This window comes from Uloborus diversus, chromosome 1 (genome assembly GCF_026930045.1).
Source record: "Uloborus diversus isolate 005 chromosome 1, Udiv.v.3.1, whole genome shotgun sequence".
Taxonomy (NCBI): domain Eukaryota; kingdom Metazoa; phylum Arthropoda; class Arachnida; order Araneae; family Uloboridae; genus Uloborus; species Uloborus diversus.
This window is the reverse complement of record NC_072731.1, coordinates 125,783,157-125,805,368: the sequence shown is the minus strand read 5'-3', so window position 1 is coordinate 125,805,368 and position 22,212 is coordinate 125,783,157. Positions and strand designations below refer to the sequence as shown.

The window sequence follows — 22,212 nt, the reverse complement described above, 5'->3', positions numbered from 1 at the left end:
TTTCTCAAGAACTGTGTCGTCCTTTCAAGAAAGTGGAAGTCGCACCGGATCCGTAACGGTATTGTTTCTCGGTTCGTTGGTGAATAGTCTGCAAATCTTCAAGTACGCTTATTTTTTCCTTAACTTATCACTGCTATTTTATTCACGATGTCTTCTCTCCCAGAGACTCGTTTACAAGTTTTTTGCCTCCATCTTCGAAAAAAGCAAGGCTACAAATTAATTATAAACTATGTATTTTTTGTCAGATTAAGAAGAAGTGCCCATTAGTTAAACCCATTGGTTATGATAAAGTGTTAGAATATATCAAGAAGACAGTAGAATGGAATGACAAAGGGTATATACATTACTTATTGAACGATTAACGAATGTGACCGTAGAAGAACTGAAAAATGAAAACCGCATCACAGCATGCAGGATGCTAAGAGAAGTGCACTCATAAAGCAAGCATGGACAGAAGTAAGAGATTTCACGAAATGGATAAGAATAAACTATATTGTTCTACTTCCATTCATGAAGACCATGTTGTAGGCTACACACAACGAGATCCAAAATTGTCGTTGGTGACAAAAATAAGTGGTTTTTCTGCGTCGGAAAAGGCGGTGTAAGAAAACCATTGGTGGCGATAAAAACAGATTCTGCAGGTCGGCAATTAAAAAAAGCCATTGAAATTTCCAAAAATGAAACTTTTAAAATTAAACTCAGTGACTGTACAGATCCAGGAGACCCTCAGGCAAAGAACATTTTACACCATAACTATTGCTGGGCAAAACATGTATTTAATGTTTTACGAAAAAATTGTGATCTTGATGTAGTAACCAAGTCACAAGACATTATTTCTAATAAAGCAACAGACGTAGAATTCCTGTGTGAATTAAATGATTTTCTTGTTCAGGGAAATGTTACTGCAATAGCAGACCTTGAAATGAATTATCAGTCAATTACAAATAAAAATTTAAGAAAAAATAAAACGCAAAAAGAAATTAAAAATCTCATTCAAAAAGAAATTGATGACGCTATATTTAGTAATTCAAAAAGTTTAAATGAGTGGCAACGTGTATCTTTAAAGGAAACTGCAGATATTACCCTATCTAATGCAAAAGATTATTTTATAGGCATTGAAAAAAGATGAGAACTATCTTTGAAGCTGCAAACATTTTACGCAAAGCAGTTTTATCTGTTCAGAAATGAACATTTACAGGATCTTTTCAACAGAATCAGATCATGATGCCGTTCCAATCGAAGTTGATCAGTTTTTTAAATGGTGCTGCAACGGAAAACTCGAAATTAATTCTATTTCTGAGGTGCAGGACAATATCGTGCTGAATAAAGCTAAAAGACTGTCACATATATTCATGTATAAAATACTGTCTCCGTACCAAGCTTCGAAAGAAACTGTTCATCGACATACCCGAGATATTCCTTTGTAAGTTGGTGTTGGCCTTATTATGTACTCTGTTACCCGAAGCAAATATATAATTGATTTTTTACATAAACTAGGTGTTTCGATTGATCATGCTGAAGTTCTACGTTTGGAAACATAGGTAGCAAATGGGTTAATAAGGCGCATGGATGATAGTGACGGGATGTATATTCCTCCTGATTTGAAAAAGGCAAGATTTTTATTTTGTGCTGCAGATAACATTGATTTCCTTGAAGACACATCTTATGGGAAGGATACTTTGTATGGCATTGTAATGGTTCTTTATCAACAGAAAAAAGGCTCCGATAGACAAATTCCACTTTCTCTTACCATACCTTCAGCATCCCGTTCCCTTTCGACATTACCTCAGTCCCTGACTGAAATAGCGTCTTATAAAATTGCAAAGACAAGTAAGCCCAAATGTTCAGCATATGGGGAAGCATTAAAAGATGAGAAAACACAAAGACAGATATTAAAGGCATAATGACAGCATTAGGACCAGAAAAAACTCAAGGAATATTAGGACTCCATGCTCTATCAGGATGTGATACAAAAGGTTCACTTGATAAGAAGGGAAACCATCTTTTTGAAAAACTTATAAAACGGCAGACAAGAATACTCTTGATGCTCTGAGTCATCTGGGGTCAACCGAAGAATTTAATGCAAATGATAAAGTTGCTATTGAAGCATTTATTTGCTCCTTGTATATGCCGCTGACCAAGATTTCAGATATTGGAGAACTTCGTTGGTTCATCTTTTCCAAGCAATAGGTTCAAAATAAAATTTTGCCTCCTACAATAGCATCTTTTGTCCCCATATATTTTAAGAGCGCATTATCAGGTACTTGAGTGGCGTCTTGCTGACCAGCAACACCCGAATTCACCATCACCGTTAGATTTCGGATGGGAAACGGAAGACACCTTCTATGCTTCAGTTATGTGTACTTCCTTGTGCACCTGAATCCATCTTAAAATTAGTTTGATGCAGCTGCGTAAAGGGCAAATGCATTGTTTCATGCAAATGCAAATCTTAAAACATTGCATGCACTGAACTTTGTATGTGTTGAGGTGATGAGGACTTATGGGAAAAGCCAACAAAGCGATATTGGTGACACTTAAGTAAGAGACCTGTTTGTTTACTTTTAAATCTATGTTTTTGAATTAAAATCAGAGTTTAAATAATTTGTTCATTACTTAGAGCACAAAAAATGAAAATAATAAAATTGTCATTGCTTCCGATATTAAGTAACGGAAGTTGTAAATTTTTTCTACATTAAAAAAAAATGCTTCTTATAACCCCAAAAACACGTGTATGCAAATAATTTTACAGGTTTTTTGGAATAATAAATTTGATTTTCATTCTACAAGCTTTCCAAAATATTTTTAATTGCTATTGTTTACTAAAAAAGTTCATAAAATCTGCATCGAAAATCAAAAATAACAAAATAAATAATTTATTTTGTACAGATAATTAGTTTTTAAATTTGAAATATAATAGTATTAAAATGTTAAATATATAATAAACGTTGAAAACATTTCATAATATGCCTTAAAAATGATTCAAAACCGAAAATTTTCATCAATATCTAGTGCAGCCGCCATCTTGGATTAATGACGTCACAGAGGCCCTCTGACACAAATTCAAGCAAAACACCCGGTGAGGCATAGTTATATAGGCCATAAGGAATGCATTAGAATTGGTCTCACAATTTCCTCATGAAATTTCCCACGGAGGGTCTTTTACCCAAAGTATACTGGACTATTATTTATTGTTGTGATTTTAACCTGATATGTTTTTAATTACATTGGATCTATTACTGATTATAGCAAAACCTTATAAAATTTTATTTAATTCATAAGCAATCTGAGTATAATGAAAAACCCAAGTGAACTTGTGAATTAGAAAAGAAGAATAGGTAACAAATGTCTTCTTGACTTTTGCATTTAGATGTTGTTGCACGATATGCGATTTGTGTCTTATGATACGAGGTGCACAAAGTTTTTGTTGCCTTTTCGCAATAAAATATTTAGTTCTTTCCCATACATACTTTTAACGATATTCCTTTCACTTATTTATAAGATTCCTGTAACGGAACTAATTTTTCAAAATGTTATAGTAAAACAAGTGAATATTGTTGTTGACATTTGTTGATCACTTCTCAAATTAAAGAGAATGTTTTCAGAGGCTGGTTTTGTCCTGAAAAAGAGGCCCAATTTAATGAGATTTTACTGCTCTAAGTTTTTCTTCCAAAACGTGTCTATTCATTACTTATTTCGGAAAAAAATATCAGATAATTATAATACGGTAAAAATTTAGTTTGCAATTTTCTCCACCACTATACCTTTGAAGGTAAGGTCTTTCTTAGGATTATATGTGAAGTTTGCACTGGAGAAATCTTTTTTCCTGAATATAAAAAGAAACTTTTATTTCCATGGATTAATTTTAGGTGATCTTAACCATTCATGCAAATCACAAAGATTTAATGAAATAAAATTCACAAACCAGTTTTGTTAAAATTCTGTATTTTCTCATCCCTATGTTGATCAAAATTAATTAATCAAAAGCACACATTACCTTATACTTTCAAATAATTCATCTTAATATTATCTTAATAATAATTTTTTATAGTCTTTTATTTATTTTCCATTTTGATTTACTTAAATTGTTTTCTTTTCTAGATATGTGATCATTGCCATGGAAGCTATGGATCAGTTACTGGTTGCTTGCCATGCCCAAAGCTTAAATTTATTTGTTGAAAGTTTCTTAAAAATGGTCCAAAAACTGCTTGAGTGTCATGAATCTGACATGCAGCTTCTTGCTGCACAATCCGTAAGTAATTCTTAAATAATTTATATCTTTAAAATTCGCCTTAAGTGTGGTAGAATCTGTAAAAAAAAAAAAATAATAATAACTGGAGATTTTCAAGTTAGACTAATATAAATCATTTTTTTAAATTCATTCCATATCAAATTAATTACTGTTTTTACCTTTGGCGTCTCTGAAACTGATAACTTCAGTCCAATAAAAACAACACTTTGGGTACTATTTCCATTGCCTAAACCAGCCACCAAATACCAACAACCAAAATGTCTTGCTATTTAGGATTTTAGTTTAAAGCTATTGATAGTTGGTAAAGAAAAATTTGCAAAAAATTGGTGCCACTTTCATATCAATAAGCAACTGTAGATCAAACAATTAAACTTTGGGGTAAAGAGTTCAACTTAGTTTCCTCCTCTTCTGTGTTTTACAATATTTACAATATTTAAATAAAAATAAAGTGTGACGATGGTGGTCAAAAATTCAATTTTAACTAAAAATTAAAAAATATAAGAAATAGCACTTCTATGTTTTTTTTTGTCTACGGGGGGGGGGGGGGGGGAATGTTTTGAAATTGACTGTTTGTGCAGCATATTTCATAATAAAAAGCCTATAAGCCTCCTTTTTTTTTCATTTTTATGAATAGGAGTTATTGCACTGTATAACTACGGTCCTTCACATTAAAAGCCATAGCTCTGCAAACTTTTAAATACAGTATTATATTACTGCAATCAAGAAATTGACATAATTCCTGTAAAAAGAGCTTTATTTTATTTATTTGTTAATTTATTTTTGGTACACATTTTAAAATACGGGCATTTTAATTTGGAAGTAGCTATTTTATTTCTACTGTGCTGAATTGAGAGGTTTTTTTTTTTGAATTTAAAAAAAATGTTTTGAAATTTTGCACAAATATGGAAAGCTTTTTACATTATGCATGCAAAAAATAATTTAGCTTCTTTTTATCCTCATATAATAATATTTCACGCCTTCAGAATACATTTTTTATCTCATGTACTTTATTTTCTTTCCAGTTTGTTAAGTTTACTAATATTGAAGAGGATACACCATCCTATCATCGTCGTTATGATTTCTTTGTTTCCAAGTTTTCTTCATTGTGTCATAATAATCATGATGATTTGGAGACTCAAAACAGGTATGGAAAATATTCTTCTTCAAAGTTTAAAAATAGATGTTTATGCAGTTAGTTCTCTGTTTGACGTCTTTCCAGGAACCACTAAAAATCATCCTTTAATAGAAATTTTGAAATAGTCAAAAGAAAACCATTTTTCTTCTCACTATTCATACTTCAATAATTTAAAAATATGTTGTTAGTGCTATCAATATGTTCTTTAAGTATAGGGTTGTGGTTTTTACACAATTATATCCTCTTCATCAACCAGACATTGCCCTTCTTCAAATGTATTTAAATCTTTTCTGACGAAAATTACACAGTGAAGGTAGACATTTTAACATGTTGATGTCATGTGCTAGGGCTTCTACATTTGTAAATTTTCTAATTTCCTTCTTATCAACATGTTTTGTTGAGTTTCCAAAATAATTGTTTACTGAAATAAGCTTTCATTGTGATTGATTCCCAGATTTAATGGCTGCCAACGGTCTGTAAGAAAAACAGAATTTTTCTTCTCACATTTTTCAATTGTATTTTTTAGCTCAGTCAAGTTCAAAAGAATCTTGGTGATTTTGTTAACATATTTTAGTTTCTCCCATTTTTCCTAAAATTATGGATGAAAATTTCTCTAATCCATAAATGTTGATGCAGTCAATTAGTCCTTAATATGCTTATTCCAAAGCAGTTCTCACCCTTAATTATTTAGAAAATTGTCCTTAAACAGAAACTCTATCCTCCTCATATACAAACTTTTTATCTGCAAAGTCCAGGACTGATAAAAATCATCATTTAGTAGAACATTGTTAAGTTGAGAACCAACTGGATAATTACAAATACTTCCATTGTTTATTAAAGCTAGTATTGGAAAATATTCTTTAAAAACATTTTTCCATGAGCTATAGCTAAGTATTCTGCTTTAAACTAACTAAATCACTAAGTTAAAATGTAATGTAAAATTATGTTTTTGAATATTTAAATGAAAAGAAAACTATTTCTTAAAAAAATTAATGGAACTGTTTCAACAAAGGTATGTTTATTAACTTGCAAGAAATTAATGACTGATGTTTAATACGAAAATTATTGATTAAATATTTTAATGAGCTGTCTACAAATGATGACACACGTTTCCTTACCTCCCAGTTTGTCACTAAGTGTCACACTTCACTTTACCTCTTTCCTTGTCACTGTTTTTCATAAGCATAAACAGCAATATACAAAGAATGTGTGATGTTACACTTCTTGTAACCCTTTCCCTCTTCTTGTCAAAAACTATCACAATATCACGAACTCCCCTCCCATCCTCAAAGTGTGACATCATTTGTGGGGACCCCCTTTACCCATTATGAGATTAGGAGGTATATTCTTTCAAATTGAGGACTAGAACTAGGAAATGTGCTTAAGATTTTTTTTTAAATGATTTCAAATACATTTGCTCTATTTTTATAAACAAATAAAAATATTTTACTGACATAAAAGAAGTTTCCATTGCTTTCTTCATTTGTTTTATTTTTAATAAACTTTTTTTTTCATTTATAATATTCTTTAGGATTGGTCATTTTACCGTATGTGTGTGTAAATATATATTTATTTATGTATATTGTTTACTATTTAATTTTTTACTTTCCTTTTTGCAGGCTGAGAGTTGCTGGGTTGAAGGGGATCCAAGGCGTTGTCAGAAAAACGGTTAGTGATGATCTGCAGGTCAACATATGGGATGAAACACACATGGAGAAGATCATACCCTCGCTCCTGTTCAACATGCATGGGCACTGGTTGGTTACACCTGCACAATATTTTCTTGTTATAAAGTTATTATGGAGAAGTGTCTAACCATTTGTTCATTCATTTATCCAGTCTCCCCTTATTCATAACTAAGTCAAAGGAACCGAACAAAAATTTTGTTGTAAGAAGTTAAATAATTCACTGTAAGACATAAAGGAGAATTTAATCTATTACCTTATAGCCAGGGGCGGATACAGACTTCCATTTGGGGGGGGGGAATCAAGCTGAAGAATGACCCCTTCCCCTCCATCTCCCCCCCCCCGTTTGTAAATAAACCTACGGTTTTAAGTGCGAAAAATTTCTGAAACTGCTTGGGAGTCAATAAAAAGCAGCAAATCGCCCAGGAATAAGGCACCTAGAGGTTATAAACCTTAAATTAATTTCATAGGCGATGAAAAGAGGTATTTTTTGAGTGTTTACTTTCAGAAATAATTACTGAATTGAAAAGGCAGTTGAAATCGTTTACAGTTCTCTTAAAGTGTTTGAACACAATGTGGACAGATACTACTGTCGACGATTTGGGGGGGGGGGTCATGACCGCCATGACCCTCCCCTCGTATCCACAACGGATTATAGCCATAAATTGTTTACTATTTCGGAGTTTTCTATAAGCGAGCATGACTGTATATAGTAAAAGAAAGTAAAAAATGTTTTGAAAAGAATAAAATAAATAAATAAAACAAAACTTATGATGTTTTATATATATATTGCCAGCACCATTCTAAACTGAGGAATGGGAAAAATCACAAAACATGTTTTTCAAATTCGATGGTTTGCTGTAGGACCCAAAAAGGGCTATCGACTGGTTATGGTTAAGGCTATTTCAAATGATAGTTTTACACTTAATGTTTTCCATAAAAATTAAAACATTTAAAATAACTCAACACGTCAGATGGAAAAAAAATTATTTTTTAGATCTCCAGAAAAGTGCCAATTTCCACATTTGTTAGTTTAGCATGGTGCCAATGATATCTTCTTGTATAGCTTCTCCTTGTTAAAAATGCCCAGAGCCTGTCTGTGTAAAATTTTGCATTTTAAGAGAAAATTTTGTGTCCTCAAATATTGTGAAAATTCAAAAAAGTCAAAAGTGAATCATGTGAATTGTCGCTGAAAAATGTCTTCTTTTTCCAATTTTTTGGAAAGTCATCTTTTGTAAGCATTTCTATTAAAAGCATCAATTTGTTGAATGTATAAAGAACGGAATTAATGACATCAAACAGATTTTGCAAAAATTAAATTATTTTGCACCTCTACTGTTTAATTTTTTTTTATTATTTATTTATTTATATTTTTTATAGCCTTTACTTTAGGGTATGCCTAGGAAGTCCTTCTTTTTGGGAATAAAAACAGAAAATCCATGTTCGACTTGACCCTTAAGTAGTACATAATTTTACTAGCATATAGTACCCGCTTTTATTAATATATGATAACAAATTTTAACAAAATGTGTGTCACTACTGTTGATGTACTGTAAAAAAAAACTCAAAAATCATGTATTCTTTTTCAATACCTTCTGAAATATGAAAATCACCACTTTATCAACAAGGAAAATAAACCTTGTTTCCCCGGAATTTTTATGTTAAAGCTGAGGTTTTTATTTTTCAATCCTTAAAACTTTTCCCTCAATCTTGTATATAAATGTGTAGATTTTTTTTTTGGAAACAATAAGACAAAACTGTTTAAATATGGAAGTTATGTTGATTTTCATTTTTATAGTGGAAGTTTAAGTGAAACTCCTGATTCTCCACAAGAGGAAGCTAACCCATGGTCTTTGGCAGAAAATTGTCTCCGGGAACTCATGGGGAGAGCAACCTTTGGAAATGTTCGATCTGTTATTCGACCTGTTTTAAAGTAAGTTACTATTTTACTTCCGTATTTAGCATGAATGTTTTCTTGTTCATTTTAGTCTTCATTGATATGTTTACGCATTTATTTACAGTGCATTAGAATTTCAAGCTTTCTCTTTGATTTTCTTAACTCTTTTTTTGTTTTTAATTTTTGTATAAGTAATTTAATACTTTGGTTTTTCGAGAAATTAACTATGGTTATGTTAATTGAGTGCAGCTGAGAAACTTGAACTAAACTTGTAATAAGCAGCAAATTTGCTTAAAATTGTAAAATATGAATCATTTCAAACAGTGCATATAACTCATACAGTATCAAATCAGCAGAACTTTAAATGAGCATATTTAGAAATTATCGTATATACTCGCGTATAAGTCGAGAAATTTTGTCCAAAAAATGAGATCAAAGGAAGAGGGGTCGACTTATACGCGGGTCAAATTTTCCGAAAATTTTTTTCTGATCAACGAGAGCTAGGAAGCTACGAGAAATGCCGATGTGCAGTTACAGGTAGTTGCTGATAAGTTGATCGTGTGAAAAAGTAAACTTATTCAAAAATAATAACTAAAAAAACCTAAATAATACACATAAATAAAGATAAGGATCAAATCAGCAATTAACAAATATCGTGAAACGTATGAAAATATTTATCATCAACAGTCACACCATTCAGACTGAGAGTGCGTTTGACGAGCACGACCGGGAGCGACTGGTTGGTTAATCACGTGACAGCTAATGATCACATGCTCAAATCAACCAATCAACTGCTTAGAATGGTAACCGGTTGATCATAGAACGCCGCGGTTAGTAACTGGTTACTTACCGGTTGACCGGTGAGGTTCGTCGAATGCAACCTCTGATATCATTGACGATTCTGCAGCCCCCGATGTATACGATGACGCGGTGATGACTAAAGCGGACTTTACTGAACTTTTTTTTGCGTCCGACTCGGAATCCAAGTTTGAAGGCTTTTAGAAATGTTTTCCTATTTAATTCCTATTTTATTTGTAAATAAATGTGTTCATTATTTTGAAATTTCTTTGAAAATAATTCACGATGTTTTTGGAAAGTATGGGGGGTCGACTTATACGCGGGTTTTAGATTTTTTCTGGATTTTTTCTCTGAAAAAGGGGGGGTCGACTTATACGCGAGATCGACCTATACGCGAGTATATACGGTAATAAAATTTCTTCTGTAGTGTAATATGACAAGCATATTTAATTATTATATTATCATGTATCTGTATTATTATATACCTTATTATAGTACATTATTTTCTCATGTTTATACTAATACGAGAAAGTCGCCCATCATGATATGACGGATGAAAATTTGCTTCTACATTCAAATGCAGCCATTGCCTGTTTGGTGATATTTTGGTAATTTTAAGTTTTAACCCTAACTTCAGTGGGTTAACCCTTAACTCCAGTAGATAGCGATCATTGTTGACCATTTTTATGTTTCTTCATTCTCCTGAAATGAGTCTTAACAGTAAAACAGTTAAGTCACTGGATATAGTTCAGCCTTGTCACAATAAAACCTTGCCCTGCATGTTAAACTCTACCAAATCATTTTATCAAATTATCATGCCGTGGTGCAAGTTTCATTGTTGAAACACGCGGGTTACTTTATCATTGGCTATTATTTATATGAGGATGACACAGTCTTACGAGTAAAACAGTTAAGTTACCGGATCGAGTTAAGCCTTATCACAATAAAAACCTTTCCCTGCACGTTAAGCGTTACCCATTATCAAATTATCATGCCGTGGCGCCAGTTTCATTGTTGAAACACTTGATCATCGGCTATTATTTATATGAGGATGACAATCTTACCTATGGGGATGACAATCTTATCAGTGAAACAGTTAAGTTTCCGCATCGAGTTCAGCCTTGTCACGATAAAGCATTTCCCTGCATGTTAAATATTACCAAAACATATTATCAAATTATCATACCGTGGCGCGAGTTTCATTGTTGAAACACGTGGGTTGCTTCCTCACCGGCTATTATTTATATGAGGATAGGATTGTTTATATTACTTGAGAATGATGTCTAAAAAGTTTATAAACAGATTTACATTCGAATTTCATCTTTTTATTAAATGTGCTGCCTTAAAGTGAAGTTACTGATTAAGTTTTTGAGCACAATTTGACATTTCTGCATAAAATCAAATTTTTGCCTACTTTAATTATTTTAAAATAGAATAGAAATCATAACAATTCAATGCTTATTATTATTTCTGCTTCTTGAATTATTTCAGTTATACACTTATTCATTCTCAGTTTGTCATCAATTCTAGGCATTTAGATAATCATGAGTTGTGGGAACCTAACGACTTTGCTGTCCACACTTTTAAAATTATTATGTACTCTATTCAGGTAAAAATACGTTTTTCTTTGTGAATGGAGATTTAATTATTTGTTATTCTTGCTTCTTTATTGGTGCCTAAAAGTTTTTTTTAACCTTCTCTTGTAGGCGCAATACTCTTATGCTGTCATTCAAATACTGATGACTCATTTAGATGAAAAATCAAGGATGGATGAGTCTGAGAAGAAGAGAAAGAAACCGAGAGCAGATGCCAAAGTTCGTACTGGAATAGTCAATGTGCTTGCTAACATAGTTTCCATAGCTGCAGGAGAAAGCATTGGTTAGTTTTACTTTTTTTTTTTTAATTTCTTAAATAATAAAATGGAATTTCTGTTAATGCTTTTAATTGTCTAATGCTGACTGACTTTTTATATTTTAAGCTTGTGACCATTCAGGAGGGGGGAGGAGGGATATTTAGTTCTGTTTTCCCACTTGTTCTTATCTTTGCAGCCATCATTTGTAACTTTTCCTGTGGAAAAGCAAAGATCAGAATGCGACTTTGCAGAATGTTACTGCTTCTCACGTTTTAGCCTACATTATGGTGATTCCGTTTTTATTTGCTTTAATATTGGAAAACAGGGCTGGATTTAGACTAAACGGAGCATTTCTAAGCAATTTCAGGTATGGGGCCCCTTTTGTAGTTTGAACAACGTTTCTCTCTGTGGTGTAAGATACAATTTTTTATTTTTTTCTCCCCTTTACTATGTTTATATCTTTTCCCTGATACATACAGAATACTTTTTTTCTTTGATAATTTTTTGATGTGTTTTCCCTTGTGTCCTTTTTGGATTGACCTAAAGAGGGGGAATGATATCAAGAGAGTGACCAACATGGGCGCCTGTATGCAAAATTGTAAGGGGAGGGGGGGGGGGCTCAGAAGTTTTAACCATGGTTTAGCAGGATATTTTCCCCATGGAAGCAGATTTCAGGACAGATTAGAGTCACTAAAATTTGACATTTTTAGTTATTTATTCATTAATGGCTGGAGAAGAAATATTTTTATATTTTTGCAAAGAAAAAAGTACTAAAAGCAAGGAAGTTTTAATTTCCAAGGTGGGGCTCGAGCACCCCCTTGCCCCCCTGTATGGGCGCCCTTGGGGACCAAGGACTCCCCTTTAAGTGGAGTATAGAATATCCTCAATTGTTGGGGCTCCGGTCGTTTCTCCTCCGGAGGAAATTTTGAAAAATAGATGTAAAAATCTGCATTTTGAAGCGTTATTAGATGTAGTTCGAACTACAAAAATATCAGGAGAGAAATAAGCAAACAAAATTTTTTCAAAAGTTGTATACTCTTTCGCAAATTAAGATAATGCACAATAAAAAAAATTTTTTATTTGACAAACCATTGACAGCAGTTGACAGAGAGAAAGAACGAGGGAAGAGAAAAGACAATGCATTGTTACTTGGTGGCTTTGAGCACACATTTGCTTTGGCTCACATTGGCTTTGAGTACAATTAGTTTTTAATAACCTCTCCAACCCACCAACAAAGACAACAATGATTTAAATATAAAATGGTCAATAGTAAAAAATGCTTTAAAAGAGATGGTGTACAGATTTAGAAAATAAGTAACAAGATAGTAATATACTGCCCATTTGAACTTTTCATCATGTATGCACTTGATAAGAAATAAAATTTGAAAATCCCACTTTGCTTAGGATTTGCAAAGGCTTATCTAATTCATTTCAAGGGCTCTGGAACAATTAAAATTATTTAACACACTTCATTCGCACTTTTCAGTCTCTTATATTTCAGTACTTGTTTGTAAATTTTTACTCTCCTGTCCTAACTTTCTAAGAAACAGCTATTTTAAATTTAAAAGAAAAAAAAACTATAGATTTCTTCAACAACTTTTCTTCAGTTGCAAGTGGATCAGGAAACGAAAAGGAATAGAGTTGGTCTGTTTTTTTCCATGCTAAACAGATGGACAATATGCTGTCGAAGTAAGATAAAAGCAAGCAATAACAAAAGAATTTCCAAATACTGCATTCGGAACTATATAAATGGCAAGATATGAAGCATGTGAGGAAAAAAATTTGTAATATGTTTCAGAAAGGTGAGAACCATGGTTTTTACATTTTTGGTGCAGGATGTAGCAAGGAGCTCAATTTGACATATATTGGCATTCTTTCTCCCTACTCCCTCCCGTTTGTGGTTTGTAGCCACACTTTTCCAAATTTTCAAGGTTTTCAAGCACTAGAAAATGAAATTTATATTTTCAAGTACTTTTCTTTTTTTTGGAATGAATCATGTTAATTTCCAGGAGTTGGGGGCCCCTAACAAAAGCGGGGGCCCTAAGCTATAGCTTGCTTAGCTTGTACTTAAATCCAGACCTGTTGACAAGTAATTTGTTTTTGGTCTTCTCATCGTTCTTATAGTTATCTTTCTGGTGTTAGCACTGTGTTAGCAATGGTGTTCACTGCTGGAGGAATAGATTGGCGAGTAACTATTCTTAGTTCCAGGTCTGTTTTTTGATTTCAAGAAAATAAGAGAAGTATGGAGTGGGTTAAAATGATTTTAAATGGTTAAGAAAGTTGTTTTACAAAGTAGTGAAACCTCTTGAAGATGAGGTAAGGCTATTTTGTTTACACTGAATTAATCAAAACAGAGATCATATTATTCAATGTCTGAGGAAAATAGTACCAAAACACCTAAAGGTCCTCCTAAATGAATCGAAAAAAAGCAATCAATTTAGATATTTTCATATGTTTGCCTGCAGAATGAATATCCTGCACAAACTGAAACTTTGATCATGAGCATTTGCCATGTTTATATACTTGCATCCATGATCAAAAATAACCGTCATCATAAATGGTGCCATTTGTTTTAAATGATAAATAAGGAAATTAACACATGCAGATATAAAAAGAGCATTAACTAAGAATGATACTTGCAGACAAAATGGCAGATGCATGGAAAGGAAAGGTGGATCTAGGTTCTACTGTAATCATAAAGCTTTGTCATTCCAGTCCAAATCTGTAAATTCTTGCAAGAAGCTCTTCGGATTGAAAGCTAAACCTTCCAATCTTTCCCTTATTTTCACTTGTTTTTCATTTTTTTCTTGGAAGTGTTGCCTGACTTTTAATTGCACGAAAAATTGCTTGAAAAGCATTTGTCAATTCAGCAACAAAGCATGACTTCAAACCATTTTTTCTATGCTTCTAAATTTTGCTGATTTCAGTTTTTATCAGTTTTTTTTCCTGATAAAAACTTTTTCCTCTATAATTTGATTGTCACAAAGCTTCAAATAAACTATAATACTTTTCTATTTCAGTTTTTCTCAACATAATATTATGCTTTTTTCTTCCTTTTATGAAGTAAAAGAAGTATTGTATTCACGAAAAATTTTTGACCCAAAAATAGACCAAAATTTCCATTTTGTTCGCCCCTGAATGAATGTTGAATTTTTTTCACCCCAACCACACGTGGATATATGTCTAAGAATGTATAGATAGACACCCGAAATATCTATTTTGACGATCCACAAATTGATTACAACAAGTTTTCTCATGACGTCTGTATGTATGTCTATATGTGCGTATGTACATATGTTTGTATGTGCTTATGTATCTCGCATAACACAAAAATGGTATGTCCTAGAAAGTTGAAATTTGGTACGTAGACTCCTAGTGGGGTCTAGTTGAGCACTTTCCCCTTTTGGTTGCATTCAGATGCCTAAAGGGGTCTTTTACACCTTTTTGGGGGGAAATCATTGTTAATATCAATGCAAACTCAATTGGTGTTATAATTTGGCAAACGCTTGGCGACAAAACTTTTGCGTTTTTTTTTAAATTGGTTTCATTCTGGCCACTATTGGCAATATTTAGAGAGTTAACCATTGAATCTCATTAAAATGTCTAATATTGGGAAAATTAACCTGTATAAAACATTTTTTTGCATCAGTTCGCAACAAACTTGGGGCAAAAATGTTTAAAGTGTTTCTTTGCTTACTCCATTTCACTACTATTATCATTAAATTGGCGTATCTTGAAGTCGTGGGATGCACACATCAGCTCGTTTATTTATTATTTCTATCCCTCCTTATTTGTAATTTCGACATAGTTAAATTTGATGGTGATTTTTTACTGGAGCTGATAATTTAAGATTGAAGACACATAAAGAAAATAATGAATGCAAAATAAGTGAATTAACTTATTTTCCAATTTTATTATTTCAGTTCATCAATTACAGTAGGTGCCGCTTAATGTGATCATGGTTAATGTTATCAGAATCACGAAGTCCCAGAACATTCGTATATTAACACGTGTTAAAGAAGTTGGATATTGTAATCAGTGTCTTCGTTTATTGTTATCACTTTTTTATAAACTTTAAATTTTTTCCCCTTTTTTGTTCCTCAATTAAAAGAAATACAAAAGCAAACCCTGACAAGTAGTTTCCAGAAAAACAAGTTCCCTTTTTATCAGTAAAGCAGAATTTTTCTACCTGCTCAATTACACTAAAAACTTCACTCTAAACGGTCAAACATTTTGGCCATGGAGAAAAAGTGCAATAATTTAACTGTCGTGAAAAAAATTGACATTTTAAAACGCTTTGACAATTTAACCGTGATGAGTCAAATAAATGCTGAAGAACAACTAAACATTTCCCAGCCATTACTTTGTAAGTTACTAAAAAATCGTGACGAGGTTGAAAACAAAATGAAGCTAAATGAAAATTTGAACAACAAATGAGTGCTGGAGAAGATGGTGAAGTTGAATCTGCTTTGAAATTGTGGATTACAGGTGTCAGTGAAAAGGAAGCGTTCGTTAATGCGATAAAAAAACAGATCTTGCTTTTAAAAGGGCAAAAAAGACTTTGTAGCATCAGCCGGATGGTTAAATTGAAGGAAAAAAGATCTGTTCCATTCTGCTAACCTAGCAATTTATAATTTAGAAACTTGTTTAGTTCAGTTATTGTAATTTTAATTTGCAGTTGTAAGAATAAATGCTTCTTAATTGAAAAAAAATCATCATTTTCTCTGCCCTGGATTCTTTTTGGTTATTGTTATCAAACTTGGTTTGTCACATTAAGCGGTGCCTACTGTATATCTTATCGGTGTTATTGACAATGGTATGCCTAATAAATTACAAATGTAACAATAACTTAAATCATGAGGAAAAGAAAGTTGACAAGTATACGTTGTATGTTTTTTTAGGTTATCATTTTTTTGCTGCAAACTTTAAAGCAGAGAACTTTGAATAGTTCAACCAGCTTTCAGAACAGTTATGTTAATCTTTAAAAGTATTGAAGTACAAGAGCACCAATATCAATTCACATTTTTAAAAATCTAATTTTTATAGTTACTTACTCAATGTGTACATATGGTTAAGTTACAACTTATCTTTGCCACAATGCCGTGTTGTCAAATGTAAAATAAATTTCCTAGTGTCCTATATTGTTTTCTTAAAATAGATTATAAATACATCAGTTAGTGAACCAAGTAAAACTCTTTTGCATTTGTCTTATTGTTAGTGTATTGCCGAATTTTTTCCAATAAAAATTAAATGTACTTCATTGGAAAAGCCGTTAAGAATCCCTAATTTTCATACCTAGTGGGTTCCTAATTATTTTGTACTTAAAGCAATTTTGGTATAAAGTTCTAATTTTCATTACATGATTAGATAAGAGACTTTTATTCCAAACCTCCCAGAAGAACATAAGTAAAATCCATGTAGGATTAAGGTTTCAGTCTCCCTTAGAACATTGTCCCATATTTTCACCATTTTGAAATGCTTAAACATTGTTTCAATCATACTTTAAAAGTAATACTTTTGTTTCAGGCCCCTCAGTTCTGGAAATTTTTAATTCGTTGTTGAATCACTTGCGGCATTCAATTGAAATTCGAACAACAAATGAACGTGATGTAATGAATGAAAAGCATTTCCAAGATTGTGTTATTAATACTTTAGGTAAGTACCTTCAATGAGTATTTTATTGATCAATCACGCTGCTTTTTGTTCTCTTTGACTGTTTTGAATTCCTATAATTTTATTTTCCTCCCCGCTTCCATCTGCAGCAACACTGTTGATCAGCCTCACGATGCTGCTCCTCTAGCGCAAACTGTCTCCAGGTTGCGTCCATATCCTACACACTCATGCCTGCACACAGACACAAAAACACACGCCTACATACACACACATACACTCGTGATTGCAAAAACCATAATTTGAATTCCAAATGTCAAAATTCAAATTATTTTTTTTTCCTATTTCAGTCAATTTGTACGAAAATGTATAGGCTTAATTATTTCCCTAAGAAACATAAATATTCTATTATCATCGTTTGCAATTGCCATCAATCCAGTACTGGCTAAAAGTCTTATCTTGCTTTTTTCCTTTGCTAAGATCCTCTACTTTACCACAATGAACTCCCACACAATTCAGTTTTGGGAGCAGCTTGACTATATCAGGGTGGCAACAGATCAGGGAGATCAGGGAAAAGTCAGGGAACTTTATCACTCAGGGAAAAATCAGGGAAATATCAGGGAATTTTAAAAAAATATCAAAAATTCAGGGAAAATTGATCAAATGAAGAAAATTTTTTTTTATTTTCCTTGGAAAATGAAGTACTTTGATTCCCTACCAATTTTCCGCCAATTATATGTTTAAAAAAAGTAAAATTAATGAGGTGCGATTATACAATGCCACATATTTGTGCATCTTTTTTCCTCAAGGTCAAAGTATTCAATCTTAGGATGAGCTTCCTAAGATTGCTTCTGTGTCTGTAACGTTGTTTATTTTACCTTGTTTGAATTTTCCTTCCAAGCATTCCAAGCTATTTAAAATAAACAACACTACAGGCAAAGGAGAAGCCGTCATTAATGACTTTGCTCCCTTGGCTTTACTCATTGTCTTGAAGTAATTAGCATACTGTTATCACGACTTCAAAAAAAAATCTTTGTTTTTTAAATTAATGCTGAAAAAAGCTTAAAAGTTATCACTTGGTGTTTTTAAATTCAATGGCTAAAATTAAATTTTGACTGAAAATCAATTTTTTTTTTTTTTTTTTTTTTTTTAGCCATGATATCATTTGCTGTCACTTCAGATTACACAAAGGGTTTTTTTCACACTTTAAAACTCTTTTATTTTAAAACCATATACATTTTGAAATTAATAATCGTTTTTGAATTTCAATGTTGTTTGTTACTAAAATAAAAAGTAATCTAAGGTTTTTTCGACAACTGATGAAATCATTTGAAATTGAGTTGTGTACATAAATAAATATTTTTATCATTTTTTAATAGTTAAAATGCTGTATTCATTCATTAAAACCTAAGTTCTTGATTAAAGAATAGCTCAATATGACTGGTTGTTGAAAGATTTCAATTTCTTTTACATAAATATATCTATTCTGCCGTGTGAAAGTAAAGGGCAGTAACTGCGTATTTTTCTTTTTTTCTTTTTTTTTTTTTTTTTTGCATTTTTGTCATCTATTGTACGTTATCTTTACTGTACATGCTCGCTTATTTGGTTTCTGCTGAAAAGAGCGCGAAAAAACTTCTAATTCCAACATTTTCCTATTGTTAGTATTGAATCCACCACACATTTCTTTAAATATCTCAAAAACTAATTTCTGCAGATACTGCCGTTTACCTGCACGCGGCAGTATTATTTACGTAAGTAAAACTACATTACTTGTATACTTTAACTATTGCTTGTTATTCTTGCAGCAACAATTATACTGCTTAAAAATTCAGTTCAAGATTATTTCCATTTAAATGTTTTAATTTTATCATGATTAGATATTTCTTTGAGAGTGGTTTTAATAATTTCTTAGAATTCTTATGTTAAGTGATTCCTGGAAGTAAAGTATTTGTTTTAGATTTCCTACACTATTTCTCTGTCGATAATTTAATACACTATTTTTACCAAAAAAAAAAGAAGCATCTTTTCAAAATATATTTTGAATTAACAACTAAAACTGTTCAAAACACTGCATTTTATTTAATATGCAATGCTTTTCAGGTAGGGCAAAGAAAGGAAACCATTATCATTGATAACGTAAATCAGGGAAATTTGTTGAACTTAATCAGGGAAATCAGGGAAAAGTCAGGGTTTTTTTTTTCAGTTCCTGTCGCCACCCTGTATATGCTAACAGAAACACTGGAAAGCCACAAGAAAACCAGTCCAATACTATAGATTTGCGTCTGGTGCTTCTTCAAACTAAATGAGCAGATCAAAGCCATTTTAAATGCCAACTACTGTCGAACCTCATTAAACCGCCATTCTTAGTGATGAGCAGAAAGTTGCTGAAAGTCGAAGGTGGCAGTTTAACGAGTTTTACCCAAGCCAGCATAAATGCATGTTTTCATGAAATTTTTTTTAAAGGCATGTATTTTCCTTTCCAAATGAAGCTTGAAAAAAAAGCAGCCATTAGATTTCCAGCAGTGTGTCACAGCTCACGGATGGTTCTTTGGCTACCTTGATTTTTAATTTTATTCTTTTTCCAGAACTTAAAAAGTATTGATCTATTAATAAATTGATGGCTTTTGAATCGGTATTTATTCTTAAACTCACAAATTAGAATTTTTTTTGTGCGTGCTAAGGATTGTTTTAGGCATCTTAGCAGAAGGAAGCAAAAGAACACCATGTTATAAAATGTTGATACAAACTTGTTTGCTGAAGTCTGCTGAGTAGGGAAATGTCAAAGTGAAAAGTTTGAAAAAAGTGGGGGAGCAGATATATTATATACAGTAGAGAACCAATTATCCGGGAAGTTTGGGACCATCGCTATCCCGGATATCTGAATTTCCCGGTTTTCTGGATCGCTAAAAATCGCTATTGGCGGATTGTTTATAAAACTTAAATTACTGTAATCAATAGTTTTAGACCCTCACATTCAGTTTGAAAAAGAAAAAAAAAACCCACCACTTTTCGATGTTTCAAAACGAAAGAAAATGAAGAGAAGGGCAAGAAAAAAGTCTGAACGTAAATGTGTGATTTTTTTTACTGTAGTGTATAAATGAATTTGTTTTTATGAACGCGTTTTTTTTTCTTTTAAATTATTTGTAAAGATTTTCTGTTTGCAATTATGGTAGTTTTTGATTCTTACTGCTTTTGCATTAAGTTCATATCAATAGAAATTTGCTTTGTGAGTTCTTGCAGCCTTATTACAGTCTTGCGTTCAACGATTTCTAAGTTCCACGATCACTATGCGGAAAACTCGCGAATCTGGTTTCCGGCGTTTCCCGCACTTTTGCGACGTCACTTACGCTCTAAACGGTTTTAATTAAAGGCCATTAAATAAAATATTGCATTAGAATACGACAATATTCATTTCTTTAGTTTTCAGTTGGAATTAAACACGAAAATTTCAGACTTACGAGTGTACTTTTTAATTCAAGAAAATATTTCGGAAATTTTGCTCCTTGTAAAGGATAATAACCCTTTGAAGTTTGTTTTCGTAAACATTTTCCCGAGTTATACGTGAGTAATATGGTATTTATTAAGTAACCGTTCATATTCTTTTAGGTATTAAAAAAAAAAAAATCTTAGTTTTTCAAAAATTGCCAAAAATACGTATTTTTAAAAAATGGCGGAAAATCGGCAAAAATTGCCGGTTCTCTGGTTTCCCGGTTTTTTGGTTCCCGGATAAAAGGTTCTGAACTGTATATGTATGTGTAATATGAAAAATCCTTTGCTAGACCTTTTTCATATTAAGTTCTGTTCACTTATGTCAGCGCGTATGAGTCACAGACATTATTTATTACACACTTAAATGCTTCTCATGCCATATATGGTTGTGTTCTGGGCTCAGATGAGATACCCCTTAAAGTACCTACCAGACACGTTTTTTCCCTCCAGACTTAAGCCAGCCTCTGCCTGCGGTGCAAAGCCCAATAATATTTCGTTATTGCAATCTGCTCCTCCTATATAGATCACGCGAGATCACATGATCGAGGAATAATTATCTGTAATCTTTTAATGATATTCCCTACATAAAAATCGTAGCACAACTAAACAAGGGGGTTAGTTAAGAGACGTTCCTGCTGGTATATTCTATGTAAAAATAAAGATGTTGTGAATGTAGCTTTGTCCTCTTTCAACGTGGTAGATTATCACGGCACAACACTGCAACTTGCGAAAATCAAGATTCGTAATAAGAACTGAGCGGCGGTTCATACAAGCCGGTAGGATGATAAATGAGGGCAGAGCTGTAGCATTTTAAAATTTTTACATCATTGAGGGGTTTGCGTAAGATAATACCATGCTTTATCTGCAAGAGAATTTTTTGCTTCAAGACATCGAAACAGTGTCTTTCGAGGTTAACCGCTAACAACAGTGAAAACATTTCAGAATATCCGAAGAAAGAAAAAGAAAGTTTTAAGTGCAAGATGGAGACCAGAGACCATTTCAGTGGAACTCCAGCAAAGAATTTTCCGAGTGCTGGTAATTTGCAGCTGTTGAGTGTGCGTGACACATCCAGTGTGCGAAAGCATCATTAGGATCCACTTGCTGGTGATAAATTGTGCCACCATATGGTTTACTGTGCTGATCAGATGAAAGGGGCCTCGCTCATTGAAAGTTAGATTTACCAGGATCTCTTATGTGTTTTTTTTCTTTTGTTCAACTAAAATCTTGAGATCAGGCTGGTGATTGAGTTACATTTTTTTTAGATTTCGGAATATGTTGCTTTTACTTTCTTGAAATAAGTATTTTCGTTTATATTGTGATTTCTAGGGAAAGGTTTTCATGATCTCTTTGCATTAATTATGGCTAATATGTATAATATTTATCAGCCAGGCTCTTTAAAAGGCTCATGCCGTTATGGTAGTATTTTGTTTGGTTGCCAAAAATGTTTCATGTAATGTAAATGTGTTTTCTGTTCTGATTTAAAGTAAGATAGTCTCT

At 32.4% G+C, this 22,212-nt stretch overlaps 1 protein-coding gene across 1 annotated transcript in view; it reads left to right on the top strand.

Annotated features, from left to right (window-relative positions):
* LOC129231875 (protein EFR3 homolog B-like) overlaps positions 1 to 22,212 on the top strand; it is a 78,446-nt gene that overhangs the window by 13,688 nt on the left and 42,546 nt on the right. The window contains exons 4-10 of the mRNA XM_054866268.1: positions 4,099 to 4,249; positions 5,272 to 5,393; positions 7,004 to 7,141; positions 8,868 to 9,002; positions 11,295 to 11,373; positions 11,471 to 11,642; positions 17,143 to 17,271. Of these exons, the coding sequence (XP_054722243.1) occupies positions 4,099 to 4,249; positions 5,272 to 5,393; positions 7,004 to 7,141; positions 8,868 to 9,002; positions 11,295 to 11,373; positions 11,471 to 11,642; positions 17,143 to 17,271 (926 nt within the window). The remainder of the gene's footprint in view (positions 1 to 4,098; positions 4,250 to 5,271; positions 5,394 to 7,003; positions 7,142 to 8,867; positions 9,003 to 11,294; positions 11,374 to 11,470; positions 11,643 to 17,142; positions 17,272 to 22,212) is intronic.